This window comes from Ceratocystis lukuohia (genome assembly GCF_044167205.1).
Source record: "Ceratocystis lukuohia strain C4212 chromosome Unknown Supercontig1_pilon, whole genome shotgun sequence".
Lineage (NCBI taxonomy): Eukaryota > Fungi > Ascomycota > Sordariomycetes > Microascales > Ceratocystidaceae > Ceratocystis > Ceratocystis lukuohia.
Window position 1 is genome coordinate 102,383 of NW_027263520.1, and position 18,277 is coordinate 120,659.

The 18,277-nt window shown below is 48.4% G+C and overlaps 6 protein-coding genes across 6 annotated transcripts; 3 read left to right on the plus strand and 3 right to left on the minus strand.

Annotated features, from left to right (window-relative positions):
* Positions 1 to 2: 2 nt before the first annotated feature.
* Positions 3 to 2,441, minus strand: HOO65_010029 (putative integrase; the record flags this gene model as incomplete). The annotated part of the gene is made up of 4 exons (XM_071005487.1): positions 3 to 1,025; positions 1,304 to 1,733; positions 1,783 to 1,905; positions 1,954 to 2,441. The coding sequence occupies 4 exons, from the start codon at positions 2,439 to 2,441 to the stop codon at positions 3 to 5; spliced, it is 2,064 nt and encodes a 687-aa protein (XP_070861851.1).
* Positions 2,442 to 2,453: 12 nt separating this feature from the next.
* HOO65_010030 (uncharacterized protein) lies at positions 2,454 to 3,004 on the minus strand (the record flags this gene model as incomplete). The annotated part of the gene is made up of 2 exons (XM_071006195.1): positions 2,454 to 2,819; positions 2,915 to 3,004. The coding sequence occupies 2 exons, from the start codon at positions 3,002 to 3,004 to the stop codon at positions 2,454 to 2,456; spliced, it is 456 nt and encodes a 151-aa protein (XP_070861852.1).
* A 646-nt stretch (positions 3,005 to 3,650) lies between these two features.
* Positions 3,651 to 5,756, plus strand: HOO65_010031 (Copia protease; the record flags this gene model as incomplete). Its single annotated transcript, XM_071005566.1, has 3 exons — positions 3,651 to 5,145; positions 5,491 to 5,565; positions 5,608 to 5,756. The coding sequence occupies 3 exons, from the start codon at positions 3,651 to 3,653 to the stop codon at positions 5,754 to 5,756; spliced, it is 1,719 nt and encodes a 572-aa protein (XP_070861853.1).
* A 2,992-nt stretch (positions 5,757 to 8,748) lies between these two features.
* Positions 8,749 to 9,612, plus strand: HOO65_010032 (uncharacterized protein; the record flags this gene model as incomplete). Its single annotated transcript, XM_070999618.1, has 1 exon — positions 8,749 to 9,612. One exon carries the CDS (start codon positions 8,749 to 8,751, stop codon positions 9,610 to 9,612), a length of 864 nt encoding a protein of 287 aa, XP_070861854.1.
* Positions 9,613 to 11,710: 2,098 nt separating this feature from the next.
* HOO65_010033 (Endothelin-converting enzyme 1) lies at positions 11,711 to 13,882 on the plus strand (the record flags this gene model as incomplete). The annotated part of the gene is made up of 2 exons (XM_071005547.1): positions 11,711 to 12,472; positions 12,539 to 13,882. 2 exons carry the CDS (start codon positions 11,711 to 11,713, stop codon positions 13,880 to 13,882), a joined length of 2,106 nt encoding a protein of 701 aa, XP_070861855.1.
* A 1,099-nt stretch (positions 13,883 to 14,981) lies between these two features.
* On the minus strand, positions 14,982 to 15,544 carry HOO65_010034 (Zinc knuckle; the record flags this gene model as incomplete). The annotated part of the gene is made up of 2 exons (XM_071006191.1): positions 14,982 to 15,001; positions 15,091 to 15,544. 2 exons carry the CDS (start codon positions 15,542 to 15,544, stop codon positions 14,982 to 14,984), a joined length of 474 nt encoding a protein of 157 aa, XP_070861856.1.
* Between the last annotated feature and the right edge of the window lie 2,733 nt (positions 15,545 to 18,277).

The following is an 18,277-nucleotide window of genomic DNA, read 5'->3' on the forward strand; positions in this document are numbered from 1 at the left end:
AGTTAGTTTTCCGACAGATTGTCGTCGTCTTCCAGAAGGGCGTCGTCTTCTGGGGGTGGGACGGTTGTTGCTTTGCGCGCCCTGGGCTTTGGTCCGATGCCATACGGGCATTGTCGGACAAAGTGGTTGGACGAACCACAGCGGAGACACTTTCCATCCTGTTTGCGTTGTTTCCGCACCTCTACAGGGACCCATTTTGCCTTTGGGCGATCTGCCTGCTGGTCGGAGGACACTCGGCGGGCGCGTTTCCAATCCATTGCATCTGGGTTGCGCTGGGGTGCTGGTCCCATGGCAAGAGGAGCTGGCAGCCTGTCATCCTCCCTCTGCTGCAACAGCATCTGGGAAGCATACACTGCTTTCTTCTTGTACTCGTTGTAATCTGTCGGGGGAAGGTTGTTCTGGATGAGTCGGCGGAGGGCGGGTTCGAGGCTCTGTCTGAACCAGAGGATTTTCTGGCTGGAGTGCAGGTTGTCCCCTTGGGCGAGGCTGAGGAGGTCCTCGAACTTCTGGATGTGGTCATCGATCTTTGACTTTCCTTGGCGGATTGTCTGGAGACTCTGGATGTGGTCATCAATCTTTGACTTTCCTTGGCGGATTGTCTGGATCTTCTGCAGTACCTTTTCTTGGGTAGCAGGGGCCTCGAAGGCCTTCTGAAGTTCTTCAAGGAAAGCGTCACAGGTCCCTGGAGCATCGTAGAGGTTGGTGTCAAGGATCCTCTTGATGCGGTTGCGGGCCAAGTTGGCTGCGCTGAGGTACACCAGAGTCGCAAACTCGCGATCGGACAGGCGGCGTCTCTCGATCGCCCAGACACGCTTGACTTGGTCGAACCAGATGTTGAACTCGTCCGGGTTCGTCGTAGTCAGCTTTGGGAGCTTTGTTGGACTCCACAGCCTGGAATCTCTTAACAAGTTGTTATACTGCGTGTTCAGCAGTTCGAAGGCACCATTCAACATATTCAGTTTTCGTTGCAGTTCTTCCTCTGTGAGTGGTGCAGTTTGTTGTTGCTCAGCCATGTTGGTGTAGAGCTAGTGGAGGAGTGAAGTGTGTCAGCTGGAAAAAAAAAATGAACCTATGTGAGCTGAGACCAGTGAGAGAAAACAATGAACCAGTGTGTCCTGTAACCAGTGAAATAAGTGAGTCAGTGTGACCAGTAACCACTGGAAAAGTAGTAAGAACCAGTAGAGAAGAAAGCTATTCAAAAGTTTAGAATTGAGGAGAAAAAGGAAGATCAGATCATGATGCAAGGGCCTTGTCTACAACTTGCTTGAATCCCTCAATGAAAGGTTTAAAAGTCTTGACTCACATTTGGGGGTTCAAACCCTAACAGGCTATTCCTCATAGCGAGAGCCTCAGTGACCTGTCTGTTGCTCTTGAAGCGCTCCAGTTCCGCCATGGCCATCTTGATTGCCCTGGCCCTCCTTGTCATGGAAGGCGAGGGGGCGCTGGCGGACTTTAGCCGTGGATAGGCGCCAAACACCAGCATCGTTGGCACGAGACCTTCCAGGCTGCTCGTGTCGTTGACTGCCTTGACTGCCACCTGGAGGTTGAGCGCTTGGTCCGCCCCGCTGTTCTCCTTCGTCATTACGCTGAATGCCCTTTTCAGCATGGTGTGGGCTCTCTCAACCTTGCCCACTCTGTGGTGAGCTTCCGTCGCCACTCCCTTGGTCACAGTACCAATAAGCCTCGCCTGGTCTGCGATCTCAACACCCGCGGATGAACTCGTCCAAAGTGTACTGCAGCCAGCGGTTGTCGCACGCCAGCTTCATCCCCTCGTTCTCGAACCTCTGCTCCATCTGAATCATCACCGACTTCCAGTCTGTCGCAGCTGTCGTGAGGACCAGCTCTGCACAGTAGTCACGCACGTTGCCCGCCGCCATCATGCAGGTAGTGATCCTCCAAGCCAAGCTGGTTGCATTTGTTGACGAATGACTGGAAGCGAAGCCATAGGCTCACCTCACCGTGTTCGTCGTGCCAGAGTATTGATTCTCCTTAGGCCAGGCCTTTTCCAGCAGACCGATGATCCTACGCTGCTCAATCTCGCAGGCGTTGTTGCGCGACGACGGGGTACGGTACTTGAAATCAGCAAAGTCCGTACCGCCGGTCTTCTCCTGCTCCACGCCCAGGCTGAGCTCCTGCTCCAGCATTGCTGCGATGCCTTCCATCGAGCGATTGGTCGCACTTCCTTCGACCTTGTCCGCCATCGCGGCGCTCCCCTGCCGGTACTCGTCACGCACGTCCTGCGCCCCCTTCGTCACCTTGCCTTGCTTGGCCTGTTCGCCACGGACCGCCCCTTCCTGGGTAGGGAGACCGCCCTGTGTCTCGGCATCCGGGGTCCAGTGGCTCACATTCCACAGGCCCCGAGGGACCTTCTTCTTGGTGAGACGCTCCTGCAGTGCGCTGTTGCCCATGAACACCGTTGGGATCTCCGCGTACTGCTTCATCATGTCATCGGTCTACTTATCGACAGGGCGCCAGGCCACTTCGATCGAGTTCATCATCGGACCAGTGGTCCGGTGATGAGGGACGTAAAGGCCATGGAGAATAAGGCTGGAGCGGAGGAGGTTAAACTTGCCGTCTAGGTCTCTCCAGTCATCGACCGTCCAGTAGCCAAACTCGTCGGCCAGCATATCGCACGCGAATTCATCTCTGACCTGGTGAGTGTCCAGGATGTCGATGATGTCTTGTACCGCCTTGACGCGCTCATCCTTCGTGAGCGATGAGCCCATCTGTCTCGTGGGCTGTCTCCCTCTTACAACCCTCGGGGGGGTACCTTTGAGGTCTGGTGCCTGCCCTTCTTCCGGGCTGCTGGAGGACGACGCCTATGACACTGATAAGCGTCTTTCATTCTTTTCTTCTTCTTTGACTCTGTCATGGATCTTGACAACTAGCTGTGGAGCCTTGAGGCCGCACTTACCCAACTTTGAGGATAACCTCGTCGTCGACTCGCCCCTTTTTTCACGACAACTTTCGCGATTGCCATCTCCTCATCGCCGCATCGCCGCATCGCCGCAACACCGCTCCAACTCAAAGAGTACACCTTCACGCTCGGGACTGTGGCATCTCACTAGAAAGGGGGGCTGTCTTGCGCCTCATCCACACCCACAGGGAAGTTGGGGGTTAGCCCCACTTTTGTGCTCAGGGTATATCTGGGGATTTCTTGATTTTTTTTTCTTTTTGTTTCTGACGACTATAGGTAGAAGACGAGTAACAAGCTTGCGTGGGAGCATACGTGCTTCTCTCGCCCAAAATCTGTGGTCAGTCCTGCAGAGGGTTAAGTCTGTCCAGTAACCAATCCAGCATCGTTTGATCTTAGTGATTCTGGTAGATATAGAATATATTCAAATTAAATCAAATCAAATCAACTCAGCTGGAGTATTGATGCTCAGGTTTACCCAGGGTTAATCCGACTGAAGGCAAATTCTCCACAACAGATCCTTCTGCTGTTGTCAGGGGCACGTACTCCTCTGCCACCCTTTTACCGTTAAGAATCTAGATAGATTGAATCACTACCCATAATTGAATTTACAGGTTATGAGCCCGGTGGAGCCATACCGCTAAACTAAATTGAATCACTAGACCACCACAGTGGCTAGTACAGCAAAGCCCTAACTGCAACCGACCGAGGCGCCGCACAACCAACAATCGAGATCATGTCCCAAGCTAGAGCATCTGTCCGTAATGAATCACGCGACCAATTCAACACCGATAATGAGGCAGGTGCCTCCGACGTTGACGACCGCCTGTCAGAGGACGGGCTGTACGAGGATTCTGAGGGCGAAGATGGAGACGATGAGGCGGGTCTGCGAGAGCAGTTGGGCCAGGGCAATGACGCCCAGGCCGCGGAAGCACTGAAGGCCATGAAGAAGGACCTACAGAAAGTTTACCGCACGCGATGTGAGCTGAAGAAGATGCGTGCTTCAGTCACATGGTTATCTTGTCATGCAGACGACGATATCGCATGTGGTGTACTCACCGGCGCGATAGAAAAGTTGCAGAAGGACGAGGCAACATTGGTTGACGTGGTTGCTAAGACCCACATGCTTAGCAAGGTCCAGGTAGATGGCTACCTTGACCACTATGTTGACACGCTCGAAGCGAAAGAGCGAAAACGCCTGGCCGACAAGCAAGCTAGGCAGGCCAAGAAGTACAGGGATGACCTCAAGATAGCCCGTACTAAGGCCAAGAAGGTGCTGGAGCGCATGGCAATTCAGTATAGCGAGGAACACGGCAGTGACAGCGGGAGTGATGAGGATGACGGAGTCGAGGAGGTGCCTGGACCTGAGGGCCCAGCGGCCAGACCTGACAAGCGTCATGCCCGTTTTACGACACCGCTATCTGAAGCGGTTACGCCTGATATCCCTGAGGCGAATATGTTCTACCGCGACTCAGCAGGTAGTTTCAGACAATATGATCCTCTGCGTGAGATTCGCCAGATGACCAGAAAGGAGGCAAATTCTTGGTTCAACAACAACTTGGCAGTAATGTATGTCAGGTTGGAGGGCAAGAAGAATTGGAAAGACTGGGTAGTGCAACTGCGCAGTGCGCTTGTAGACTACAGTCAGACCCACGTGTCGGAAGTCAGTGGACTCAACGGCCACTTCGACAATGCACTCAAGAAGTTGATGTACCGGACTGTCACGACAGATATTGGCGATAAGCTGCATGCCTCGCACTCGCCTGAAGAAATGTTCAATGTGCTAGAGCGAACGTATGGCACGAGTGCCACCACTGATGTCATGGCCACGAGTGAGCTGTTCCGCATTCAGTGGGACCAGTCGATGACTGTCGATGAATTTGGCATCAAGTACAAGTTGGCGTACCAAGTCTACAAGACGAAAGTCTGCGCGTTGCCACGACAGAGTGTGGTAGCCCACTTGATGCTGTTGGTTGACAGGCGGAGCTCTAGCCTAACACGGGAGCTGTGCAACCACATCGAAGGCTACTGGGCAAGCCAGAATGTTGATGACTTGATCACCAGCTTTGTTGACTGGCTGTGCACCCGTTGCCGTGAGTTCAACCCCAACGCTGACTCGAAGGGCGGAGACAGCAAGGGTAAGCCTGCGGGTAAGCCCACTGGTCAAGCTGCCAGAGGAGGCGGCAAGGACAGAGACATCATCTGTTGGCACTGCAAGAAGAAGGGCCACTGTAAGGCCAAATGCTGGGGTCGGCACCCCGAGTTGTGCCCTGCAAAGACTCAAGGGTAGGCGCATACAGCAGATGGTGCTGCACCTGCGGAGGCTGACATTCGCACTTCACCGACGTACTCACCGCCACTATCCGGGTCAACGTCGGGTAAATACAAGGCGTAGTTATGTAAAGCGCGATGTGACTCGTGAGAGAAAACTCTTAGCTGTATAAATCAAGTTTAACAAAAGATAACTCACAACACCGTATGTGCATGATATTGGTCATCTGCGCACGCTGGGCTCGCGGTGCGTGGTGCGTATACCAGACGCGAAGCTGCTGCAATTACGCACGAGTAAGTTGCAGGCCAAGGGAAGGGTGAAGAGGGCATTTTGGTGGGCTACAGTGGCCACCACCTTTACCGCGTGTGGGTGAAGGAGCGTAAGCAAGTTTTCACGTCAATTAGCTTACACATTTTTGAAGACCTGTCAAATGACGACGTTGACGTCATGAAATCTTGGCCAAAGTGCGTTTGGCGCAAATCCAAGAAGTTGTCAGTCGAGGCTGACGAGCGCGGTCACCTGGTTGGTACGCAGGCATCCATTGAGGAACTACGGGCTGAGGTACCGTAGGCCAGAGGGTTGGGCCAAGGGCCAACCTGTACCTATCATCGCATATGCTGATGCATCACTCGGAATCTGTCTTCAGTGAGTTTAAGTTTACTCTTCAATGTGAAATATTGGTCCATCAGTCCCAAGCGCTGTGAAGATCCAGTGCCAAGCTGGTGACCTCAACACCTATCTAAGACCAACCCAAAAGCTGTAGATGACATACTAATAGGTCGCGAAGGTACGCACAGCTACATTGTTTACGCCAAAGATAATGGAAAGATCTATCGCATTCCTCACGTGCAGATTATGGAGCAAACCCCATATACTGAAGCTACGCTCGTTCCGCGCTTGCAAAATGATTAGTCTTGATGTCACATCGAGTTTGGAGGCTGTTGGGTTCATGGCAGTTATTGCCACTAGGCTGGCAGCTCGAGGCATTGGGTGTAATCCTGTCAGTGGCTTTTACCATGACCATGTGTTTGTGCCACTTGGCCGAGAGCATGAATCTTCAGAGGTGCTTAAGCAGCTAGCTGCAGAGAAGCTGGATGAAGCAAAAAATACTTGAGTAGGAGGAGGATGAATGTGAATAAACGTTTACATTGTTGTTTAACTTAGACCCACTAAGCACGAACAGGGGGTTGGCATAGTTCTAGAAGTGATAGCGCTCCTCTCCCTCGCCATTATCCGAATCCAAACGTTGATACCTTATCAGTGCTGCCCGTCTATGAAGAGACACTCAAGCTTTACTATTCTAAGGATCCGTGTCGTACAAACCGAGTACTGCTGTGTAGCGCTACGGACATGTCCTATGTCTCCAAAACCAATACCCACATTTCCTGTAGCCGGGACCCATAAAAGAGTTGATACCCTAACACAAAACCCTGAAAGGGCACACGATGGAAGAGAGAAAAGCTTAAGATGGCGGTTTTGAACAAGAGATGTCGGAACAATCTACTGAATTCAGCTTTGTCACTTGTGCAGTCACTCGTGATCCTCTACAACCGCACGTGGAACCGTAAGCTTGTCTCTTTATTCTTTTTCTAAAGTGTCAAGTTCTTCCATCATGCACAACTAAGCTGGAGTATTCATGCTCAGGTTTACCCAGGGTTCATCCGACTGAAGGCAGATTCCCCACAATACCCATCCTTCATGTAGTTCATCCAACATTTCATCCAACGAGAGATCTATTTATGTTGAAGCAGACTTCCCAACGAGCTCCGGATGAAGTTCGGGTAAATTGACAAGACTTTGAGCTTATCTAAATAAGGGCTAGTATTTAGGAAAAGAGAAGTAGCAAAACTTTTCATCTACTTTAAATAATAAAACTAAGGACCAATTTCTACAATTTACATGAAGTGCATGGCATTCTTCCCTTTCTTCAGCGTGGGATTAAATAGTGATTTAATGCAGTATGTGAGAAATGTAGGATCTTGTAGTACATGGCTACGCTTAGAGACATAATTGGAAATAAAAGCGGGGGCGGCATGGGAGCGGAGTCGGAAATTTAAGCGGGGTTTTAAACGGAAGTGGAATTGGAAACAGCAGACTGGACGGGCAGAAAGTTCCGGAAGATGCGAGACTTCGGAAAGGCGGAACGACCATCTCACAGTGCTTGCTACTAGATCCTGTAGAATAGATCTTAAATGTTGAATCAGTTGGTTTATTAAAGGGTTCAAGTCTATGCTACGTCCTGGAACTATTCCTTTTGTATTGTGGTGTCAATCATGTCACGTGATCAGCCACAATAGGTTCGGATAAGTGGGGCACGTATGGGACGCCACTTAACATATATACCGCGCCACGCAACAGATCCAATCCCCCATAGAGCGCGGGGTTCTCCTCCATTTTCTCCGCCTCGCTTAGCCGATCATATATGAGGAGGAGTGTCATGGGGAAGTCATCTAGCCAACAGAACCAATGACATGATGAGAGGCAGGAAAGAAATGCAGATACTTCGCATCATGGGCGCTAGTGCCGCCTTCCAGAACGCATTGGGAAAAGCGAAGACACAGTAGACATGCCAGTGGCAGGGCAGTGTAAGGAATGTATGAATCGTGTGCTTGAAATGCGCTAATGGACTTCTTCATTTCCATCAACTGACTCAGCCGCCTGGCTCCTGTTCCACTATCCCATCATTACATATATCAAGTTATGGCTATGGAAGCTGCTAGGCTATTGGTATAGCATACATGTAAACAGCAAATGACAAAGGTTAATGCTTTGCATGCTTGTTAGGTAGACTGGGTTGCTTAAGACTGAAAAATGGTAGGCTACTCAGTATGAGTGAAGTCGAGTCTAGTACAGAAGATCATCCCAGTACCAAGTTGTATATAAGTCTGCTATTTTGCCGATGCATTGATGATTGTGTAATCATGGGCAAGCTAAGGGGGCTCAGTACGTGCACCTATTCCGCCCCCAAATTATGTCTCCGACTTTGACATGCGCGCATTCCACTACAAGACGATGAGGATTTCTGTGAAATATGGATACATACACCCAGATGTCTTATTCAATGGCAGGATTGGAAAAGCCTGGATCAAGCTTTTAAGGCCACCCCGTTGAGATCCAACATGGTTGATGCTAGTGCCACCACGCCTATGCAACACCACTCTATTTAAACCGACTTCGGATTGTCTAGAACTTGGACTAAAGGCTACACTTGATCTCAGTGCAACTCCGTATCTATCGGCTCGCCTTGGGCAATAAAGGTTTGGGCAAATTTTGTTCGCATAGATCAATCGCTGGCTGGTACATACATGGTAGGCTATGGCTACCTACCATGTTTGGCCCTTTCTTGTGGATAGTCAGGGTAAGACTTCAAGTTCAAGTTAGCTAGATGACGTTCATCGCATAGATGATGGAAATGATAAATACGTATGTTGTGCCCCATATGTGTTGGTCATTTTCCTAGGTCTTCATCACGGCACTCTCTGTCTTCTACACCTTGCTCCATTTGCACTTTCTCTACACGCCTTTAACATCTTTTCTTTCTACCCTTAATCTGTCGTCCAACATGCATCTACCTTCTTGGCTCCATCTTAGCTTAGGACTCTCATGCTTCCAGGGTGGTTGCAATCCTAGTTCTGCTACCAATGACCAGCCTGCCGAAAGCGCCAGACCTGACCCAGTCCGGCCCTATATGGCTCCTAGAACCACTATTTTCGGAAGTCAACAAACAGCAGTTCCAGAGCTAGGGAGTCCCGCCTCTCCTTTCTTCCTAGAGAACAATGGTTATACCTATTCTAGTCTTCATGGCGGCATAGTTGGTGTCTATACTGAACGCTATGGCCAAAACAATCAAGCTGCAGTCCTCGAGCTTTACATTGATACTGAAACTCAAGTTACTACTATTTTTACCAACAAACTATATCTTGAAAGTCACGGCATTCACAACCTACAGGCCTACCAAATCATCCAAGCTCTTTACTATGAGCAGGGCATGGATATCAAGGAAATGAAGTGGTCTGCCATGAGCATTGATCACTCACCCACCCTGAAGACTATCAGAGAATATCGCGAACGCAATGGCCTCGGCCCTAGGGATGATATCAACCTTGTGCCTACTAGTCAGGGCTGGCCTATATTTACTGGTACTCGCTACCACGAAATGGCATACAAAATGGTGCCTGGCGCTGAAATCGATCGGATAATCGTCAAAAGTCAGACATCCTTGGATACTGATGTCAGCGACGATGAGGCTTCAGCTCCCGAAATGATCATGTTCTCCTTCGCGATCCCTCTGAACGCCAACGAAGCTGCTATTGATCAGCATGCGGCCGAGCCGGCTGCTGAGGATAATCTAAATTCTGGCTTGCTGACTGCAAAGAAGGCTATGCGTACGTATGTGACGAAAATCCAGGAGACCGCCTCGGCTTGATATGGACATTCCAAAGGAACATTCAGAGGCTACCCCAATACTTGCTCCAGAGCCTTCCTGGAACCGTATCACAAAACCAAGCCCAAAGGAAAAAGTCGGGACCGATGGCTACCTATAGGAGTTTGGCGACATGGAATTGGGAGACCTGGTTAATTTATTTTAATACCCCTAGAGAGTCACCTACTAGCATACTAATAATTAACTTTGTAATTTTGCATCATAAATCATGTTGTTTTTAATCCCTTATAGAAAAGGAACGATGGACATAACGAAGGCTAGCTCCTAAGCCTAGCCTAGTGCCATGAGGCAAGGGCTTGGCGTCAGAACAAGTCTGATCAGGTGTATTGCGAAGCCTTGTAGTGTTAAGCAGAGAAAGATTCATCGAGTGGATCTTAATAGTACAAATTGGTAGGATCTACTGAGTGAGTGTCCCTAGAATGGGGAGAGGAAGGGATATGTTATTTGTGGTCTCTAGGAAATCGACAAAGCACCAATCTCTAATATTTGAGTGTGGCTGTCGTCGCAATTGCTCATAAGCTTCGACTAAGATCGGGCTCTTTGCTTGACATTCTTTCTCTGCCGAGAGGCATATCCTGCGCCATCGTCAGACTTGCTGTGAAGCGTGCTCTGATCCAAGAGGGATAGATCGATTTCCCCTTTATGCTGCTCATAGTGTCTGAAGAAATGCTGGTCGCCCCAGTGCAACACGACAATTGTATGATCAAAAGTAAAACCGCCATCTTCGCCCTCCCAAAACCGATTGCAAGACACACTATGAAGGCATTCATTTGGGGCTTCCGTAGCAGATAGGATGTAAGTACGATTTCAAAACTATTCAATAGAGGAGTGCAATTTGAACAATGCATAGGGCTGGTAGATCCCCTTTCTTCTATGCTGACGTAGAAATAAGCAATATTCGAGCATTCTTCTAGGCCTTGTGTTGTAGTGAGTCGAAGGATCCTACAGCCATTGAGGTCTTGGTGATTGTCACGGACCGCCAGTTAGACAGGTACATCCTAGTGGCTTTCAACTGCAGAGTAGATTTTGAAGGCGCTAGCTGTGTTGAACTCAGTGCTAGAGGCCGCAACACTAAGGAAAGAGGGGGGGATATTGAATAGGAGAAACAGTGTCATAAGATTGCCGGCACTGATTACTTCACTTCTTGGCTCTCCCTGGCGGACGTCGACTATGAGAGATTTGTTGTTGTGTGGCATCGACTTGCGAAGGATTCAAGTTCTATTATGCCAAGTTTTTGTACCAGGGTTTATCCGGTGTTAATCCGACAGAGCCAGATTCTCCACAATTTATGTCTGGGTTTATAGTCACGTGTGTGCCTTGGTGATGTTTCGACACAGGCAAACCCTGAGTCAGAGAAACATCAGTTGAAGAGAAGAGAAGGACACGAAGCACCAGTGTCAAGGTTCCGACCGGTGTGTTATTGCTGGTGCTGAAAGCCATCACACCATGTACTCCATTATTCACATGCATTTATTTCTCTGAAATCACTCCAGCTATATACCGAGCCATTCCATCAAAGCACGAACCAGGGATACAGTAGCGAACAAAAGCCAGAAGCCTATCCATGTGGTGGTATCTAATGCCAAGTATTGCAGCTTAAATGTAGGGCTAAGCTAAGAATAGAAGGCGGCTGGCTGCATTGAGCAGTATTGCCTCTCCTAGCTTCCTGGTTAGTTTCCTTTCCATTTCATACTTCATCGTATATTCAAGATGGTCTACGTACAACAGCAGTGCCAAGGACTTAACACTATGTCTTGAAAGGCTGCAGACTCCCAGGCGCTTTTTTGTTTTTGTTCCAAGCCAACTATCAGCACCTGCACTGGTTCTCAGTACTTTCCTGATGGCGATTTTTGCGCTGTATAACACCAGAAAACTGAACCAAGCTCAAGAGCCCACTGAGCACGTCCATCCATGTCTATTGGCAACAAAAATGTTTATGCAAGCTAGCCGTGACTCTCCCACATACCGAGAGCGTGATGGCCGCTTTATAAAGTATGCGGCAATCGCCACAGAGCCACTATCGCCGCCATAGGAGAGCTGCCGGATATCTCATTCTTCTGAGTTATACACTAGCAACATCATGGTCAAACTCACGATGAAATTCCAAGCTGCACCGTTGTTGGTCTGCGCCGCTGTTCTTTGCGTTCGTGCCGAGACAACTGACGAAATCGTTTGCAACACCCCTGATTGCCACCGTGTTTCCCGCGAGATTCTCGACAGACTCTCGCCAGACTACCTTAGTATGAACGCTTGCTCTGACTTTGATGAAATGGTCTGCGGCGGCTGGCGTGATAAGCACCATCTTCGGCCGGACCAATTTCAGTTGACCACTAACATGCTCATGGAAGAAGGAATCAAGGCTTCTCTACGTGACGCCATTGAGCAAGAGCCCTACAGAGGTCCCTCATCAGCAATGGACATCAATTTCAACAAGCTCAAGGGCTCTTACGAAGCGTGCATGAATATAGAGACCCTCACTGATCTTGGCCTCAAACCTCTCCGAGAGCTGCTAGAAAATATTGATGAATCCAGATGTATTGATGACGATCTCAAAATCCTGATGAGCAATGGCGTGACAACCTTGCTAAGTCTTGAGCCACACGCAAACTTTCGCAATCCAATTTCGAATATCCTTGGTGTGTTTGCACCGCCAAGCTTGGGACTTCCTTCAAAGCGCTACTATGAGAATGAAGGCATTGTTGACGAGTATCGCCGCGTTATTGCTGGCATACTTGGCACTTTATATCCTGATATACCTGAATCTGTGTCTCGCAAGATTGTCGATATTGAGACTCAACTTGCTGCGTTTATGCCCAATGACAACCATAGCAAGAAAGCAGCAGTAAGTTCTTCCTTGTCCCTAGGAAATGTTCGATTTATCTGACATGTATTGCATCGCGTGTGATAGCTTGAGGAAAACGCCGTGAGCTTGTCCGATGCCGCTCAACTTATACCCCAGATCGACTTGGAAGGTCTTGTCAAATTCTTTAGGCCTAAGCATCGTGCTGCTGACCATGTTGCAGTGCACCACATCGACTACATCCGGGCTTTGTCAAACATTCTGGAAAATTCATCATCTAGGGTTCTCAAGAGTTATTTCCGTCTGCAAGTCGCCATATCCTATGCTGATTACGTTCAGCATGACGTCTTTAACGACCTTCATCTCCTGCGGAGAAAAGTTTCCGCCATGGAATTTGTCGAACCTGTTCCACCTCACCGATGGTTAACTTGTATTAACCATCTTGAAAAGGGCCTTGGCTGGAGTCTTGGACGCATGTTCCTGTATTCTTCCTTCTCACCAGCCGACGAATCTTTTGGCTCATCTATGGTGCAGAACATCAAATCGCGGTTCAAATTTGCGTTAAAGCAATCTACTTGGATGGACATCGATGCCAGGATAATTGCCATGCAAAAAATTCAAAACATGGAGTACGATGTCGGTTATCCCTTTAGAGGCAAGCCAAGCGTCAAAAGCGGATCTGAAGTCTACTCATACTACAGAAGTGTTGATGTGGACGATGCAAGTTACCTGAGAAACGAAAGGTTTATGCGGAAAATAAATATCGAGAAGAAGTGGGAGTCTCTCGATGTATTTAGCACTGGGAGTCAGCGGGGCGAGGCTATGACTACTCCAGCCAGTACCTATTACCCAACTATCAACAGATTAGTGCTCACCCCTGCTCTTCTGCAATGGCCTGCCTTTGGAGTTAATATCCCTGACTACATCTCATATGGTAGCACTGGGTTCGTCATAGCACGTGAAATGAGCCATACCTTTGACTCACTTGGACGTCATTACGACCACAATGCTGAATTTGACTCTTGGTGGAGTGAGCAGACACTGCAGGGCTTCAACAACAAGGCCCAGTGCTTTGATGACGAATACTCCAAGCTCACGGTTCCTAACTACCCTGATGGGGCTATCAACATCAATGGAACCTCTACACTGGAAGAGAACATTTCCGACTTCTATGGATTGTCAGTGGCTTATAATACATGGGAAAAACACTCAAAAGGATCGGCAAAAAACCCGCTACTTCCAGGCCTTGAATCTTTCACCCAGGACCAGATGTTTTTTGTGTCCTTCGGATCAATGTCGTGCAGCAAGTCTACAGCTGAATCAACCCTCCATGAGGCTATGACTGGGGTGTATACGCCGTTAAGCTTACGGAAAAATGCTGTTGTGGCAAACAGCCGGGAGTTCCAGAAGGCTTTTCGGTGCTCTGTTAAGGAGCCAGTCTGCGAGATCTAGGGCTTACTCTTTGGAGGAGGTATTTTGGCGGGAGTTCGTTTTATGAAGATGAAGACATTCTTGAAAGTGGCGCGAATGATTGGTTCTGATACCTATAGCCTTCAAGTATAGATATATAGGCAATGTGATTCCAATGGGGTTTAAAGGAGAATCATGGCTGAACGCAGCGGGGGATCCTCTACGGCTAGCCTGCGAAGGTGTGAGTGATCTAGTCTCCATAGGCAATGGGCTAGGTCTCAAGTAGATAGGGTCAAGGGTGGCATGGAGGGGCCAGAAATGTAAGAAGTAATATCAACACATTTCAGGTTGCTCTAACGCACTTACGTGGTGCTCACACTAACAAGATGGAATTATATTTGCGAGAATTTCCCTCATAATATTACTTGGACAATTGCTAGGGTAAAAACAGCTTCACATGCTGCTTTGGTCTGTGGGTTCGGTAAGTAGCTCTGGCGCGTTATCACTTCTTGTTCTCTTAATGGTTTTACCCATCTTAAGTTCAATGCCTCTTCTCCATTCGTCTAGTGCTCGCTGAACCTCGCTTTTCTTCCTCAGTGACAATAGCCACTTGTATCGGGAGAAATTATCAACTACAATGGCATACCATCAGTGGCCATTTCGCCCAGATTCATGCGGTCCTGATACTTCTATCGACACACTGTCAGTGTGGTTCTTCTGCTGCCATCGAGACTGATGACTGGCCGTGGCTTTTGGTTATCTTGCCTTGCGAATTATCTTCACATCTGTAATCCTCCAGCCTTGAGGGGGGGGGGGGTTATTTGAGTTGATCGCCCTCAACCTTCTGTCGCTAACATGCCCAAATATTTTGTGCGAGTCGTCATACACCACGAAGCATGTGCTCGTGATGGAGTCGTCCTTTCTCAACGGAATAACTATTTCCCCTTCACTACCGCTTATCGTGACCGTCATATTGTCAAATAAGACGGATTTCCCTTCCTTCATTAGAGCCATCACTGAAATCAAGTTTTCAGTCAAGCCCGGCGCGTATAACACTTTTGACAAAGTGAGACTTTTATTACCAGCTTCTATAGCTACTGACCCAACCTTCGACGCCTCAATGTTTCTCCCGTCCGCCGCTTTAACTGTCTCTCGGGTTTCCTGTGCGTTGTTCAACACTGTTAGCTCTTTCGTCATATGACATGAGCATCCAGAATCCATCACCCAGTTGTGGCATTCAGGGCACTTACTTTGTTGAGCGTCTTGGATGACCATTTGTGCCTTCTGGTCTGGACTGGTCTTCTTTTTAGACCAACAGTCCGCTGCCTTATGTCCTCCCTTGTTGCAGTTGAAGCATTTGAGTTTCAACTTGCACCGTGTCATAGCCGCCTTCTGCTGCAGACGTTTAACAGCTTCCTCAGCTTTCAACTTCTCTCGGTGGCAATCCTTTGCCACCTCTCTATACTCCTTCGGGAGTCCAATCAGGAACATTTTGAGCACCATATCTTCGCTCAACTCCTTCTCCGTGTAGAACTGCAAAAACATCATTTTATGGTAGTACCAGTTCTGGAGCATATTCATATCTTTTCGAAGTTCAGTCCGAAAGATCTTCCCCAATCTCTCGAATTCCTCGTCGACCTTATCGGGTTCAGAGATCTTCTTCGGCAACTCGTATGCTTCTTTGACCGTACTCTTCGTCGCCATTGTGTTGAACCCCTCGCTCAGGGAGAGTTTTAGCGAACGCATCGCTTGGTCTTCATCCTTCTTTCGACTTCCCGGGCCTCCCCCATCTCTTTCCACACCCTCCATCGGCAGTGTAGTATTTGCAGAAAGACTAGATAGAATGCAAGGACCTGTCAGGAGGCAATCGAAGTCAACGGAGAATTGTATAGTGGTCAATTTTACTTGATTAGATATATTATGGTGTTTCTATTGTGAATTTAATTCAGAGGGTTGATAAAAGTGCGCGGTTCACTTATCTGTAGCTTAAGTCAGGGTTACCAGAATTGATGCCCCTGATCCAGTTCGCCCAAGCATTAGGGTTAGTACCAGACATAAAGGGTCTTTTTCCAAGGCCCATGTGCCTGATCTAGAACATGGTAGTGATAGATATATAAACCGGCTGAGATCCGCTCTTCGGACTAGACTCAGGTAGACATAGAACAACTTCAATAATCACTTATTCCTTATTCTATTCTTTACAGGACATTCAGCACATCCTCCCAATATTTACTGTTAGCTGTTGTCGGTTTCTAGGGACTGGAGGACTCAGGACTCTCTATCTAGTGCGTGTGTCGAGTTCTACGGTAAACTGCCAAGTCTTTTTGGTACGAAAAAGAAAACTTGAACTTGAATAATGTCATTTATTTGACGCCTACTGATATTATCAAGGTCACACGACGACAGATTTGCTACTAGACAAATACCCTCTGGAGGGCTAATCACTGATTTTGGGCGAGCGAAGTGTGTTGGTTAGCAAGCAAGCTGCTCGCCTTCATCGTGTAATCGCCGCAAAACAAGAAGAAAGACGAGAAAAAAAATTGATTTGAATATATGTAATGTCTACTGGAATCACTAAGATCAAACGACGCTATTTTTAAAGAGACCTGTCAGACGTCCATTACATCCCACCCTACCGATGCGCATGCAGCAGGGACGAGGTTATCACCACTTCCTATACAGCCAGCTGCACAGCCGAAGCCATCGCCGTCTTTGCAGACAGAGCGGAAGTCACCAGAGTTATTCACTCTAAGGACGTAAGGACATCATTCATCAACCAGGGCGGAGTCTGTAGCTCCTTTGGGGGGGCCAAGAGGAAGGTCGACTACTATAGAAATGATTCTCTGAAGTATTGTCGCCTGGACGAGAAAAAAAAAACACTTTTGTATTATTTTACGTTAAAAAAAAAAAAAAAAAGAAAACACACCGAGTGCAATTCCTTTAAGTAGCCCAATTTGTAGCGATTGACCAGCGAACCAAGGCCAACTCTCCCTCCTACAACCCTCGGGGGGTACCTTTGAGGTCTGGCACCTCCCCTTTTTTCAGGTTTCTGGTGGAAAACGTTTATGACACCGATAACCGTTTTTTCATTCTTTTCTTTTTTATGGCAAATGAGCTGTGATGCCTTGAGGCCGCACTTACCCAACCTTGAGGTTAACCTCGTCGTCGATCCACCCCCTTTTCCACGACACCTTTTTCGTGATCGTCAACACCTCATCGCCGCAACACCAATCCACCTCAAGGAACACACCATCACACACTCAGGACTAAACTTTGAGAGTTCACACAGTCCAAAATATTTCCTATGTTTTTTCCTTTTGTTTTTGTTCTTTCTTGCGGTCCCGTCTGACGACGGACTGGTGACTTTCGGGTCAGGTCACCAGAAAGGGGACTGCCTCGAGGTCACATCCACACCAAACAGGCAGCGCATCGAAGAAGCGGAAGGACTAACCATGAGCCCCGGATGCTCACACAGTCTGGATTTTAGACAAAATTTATGGAAAGGGCTTCCCAGGCTGCACTGGAATCTGCTGTCCTGACTTCGTGATCTTCACGATTTCCAGGCACTGCAGAATTTTCAGAGGATCGAATGATTGTGGGGAAGTTGGGACAGACTCCCCTCTTCTGGGTTTAGGGTTGGTCTGGGGTTTACCGGTGGGGTAGGGGGAAGGGAGGGAAAATACGGGAAGCCCTCTTCCCTGCCTTTTTCCTCTCTTCTCCTTACAGGGATGGAGTCAGCAGGGGAATGTCTTGTGGAGGCCCCTATGGGTACGGCAAAGCCGTGACCCGGGACCACACAGACATGGGCGGAAGGGGTACAGAAAAACAGGCGCCAGAAAATACGGTCCTCGAAAGAGCTCCGGACTCCCAAAGTGGGGCCGCAGATAGTCCCTAGAGTATAAACTGAATTTCATCATCATCATCATCAGCGAACCAAGGCCCATTAGTTTAGTGGTTATGACGTTGGATTTTGATCACTCACGATCAAGGTCTTCCAAAGACGCCAGTTCGAATCTGGCATGGGCCTTCATTTTTTGCAAGTTTTTTTTCTTGTTTTTTGTGGATGATGAGCTACTTGAATAATATACGTCATGCCGCTGGACCTTCGCTTTTGCCGATTGGAACTTCCTAGCAGACACCCTAAAAAGTCATCAGAGTAGTTCGAAGAAGACGCACACCTGGACCTGCTGACTGCCCGGAGGAGGGGTCGGAAGACGCCATCTTCTTACTCCCCTTCCGTCCAGAACATGACGTCCGTCGTATTGCTGTGGAAAACCAGTAGGTAGGCGTTAAAGAATACAAAAAAAAACAAGCTCACTGGCACAGTTTAATATCAGCAACAATTATAGACTCAATCTGGATAGTCCCTTTATCTGACAGGATATGATTAGGCCGATATGTAATGTAGACAGACGCATGATCACGTCTGGCCCATGG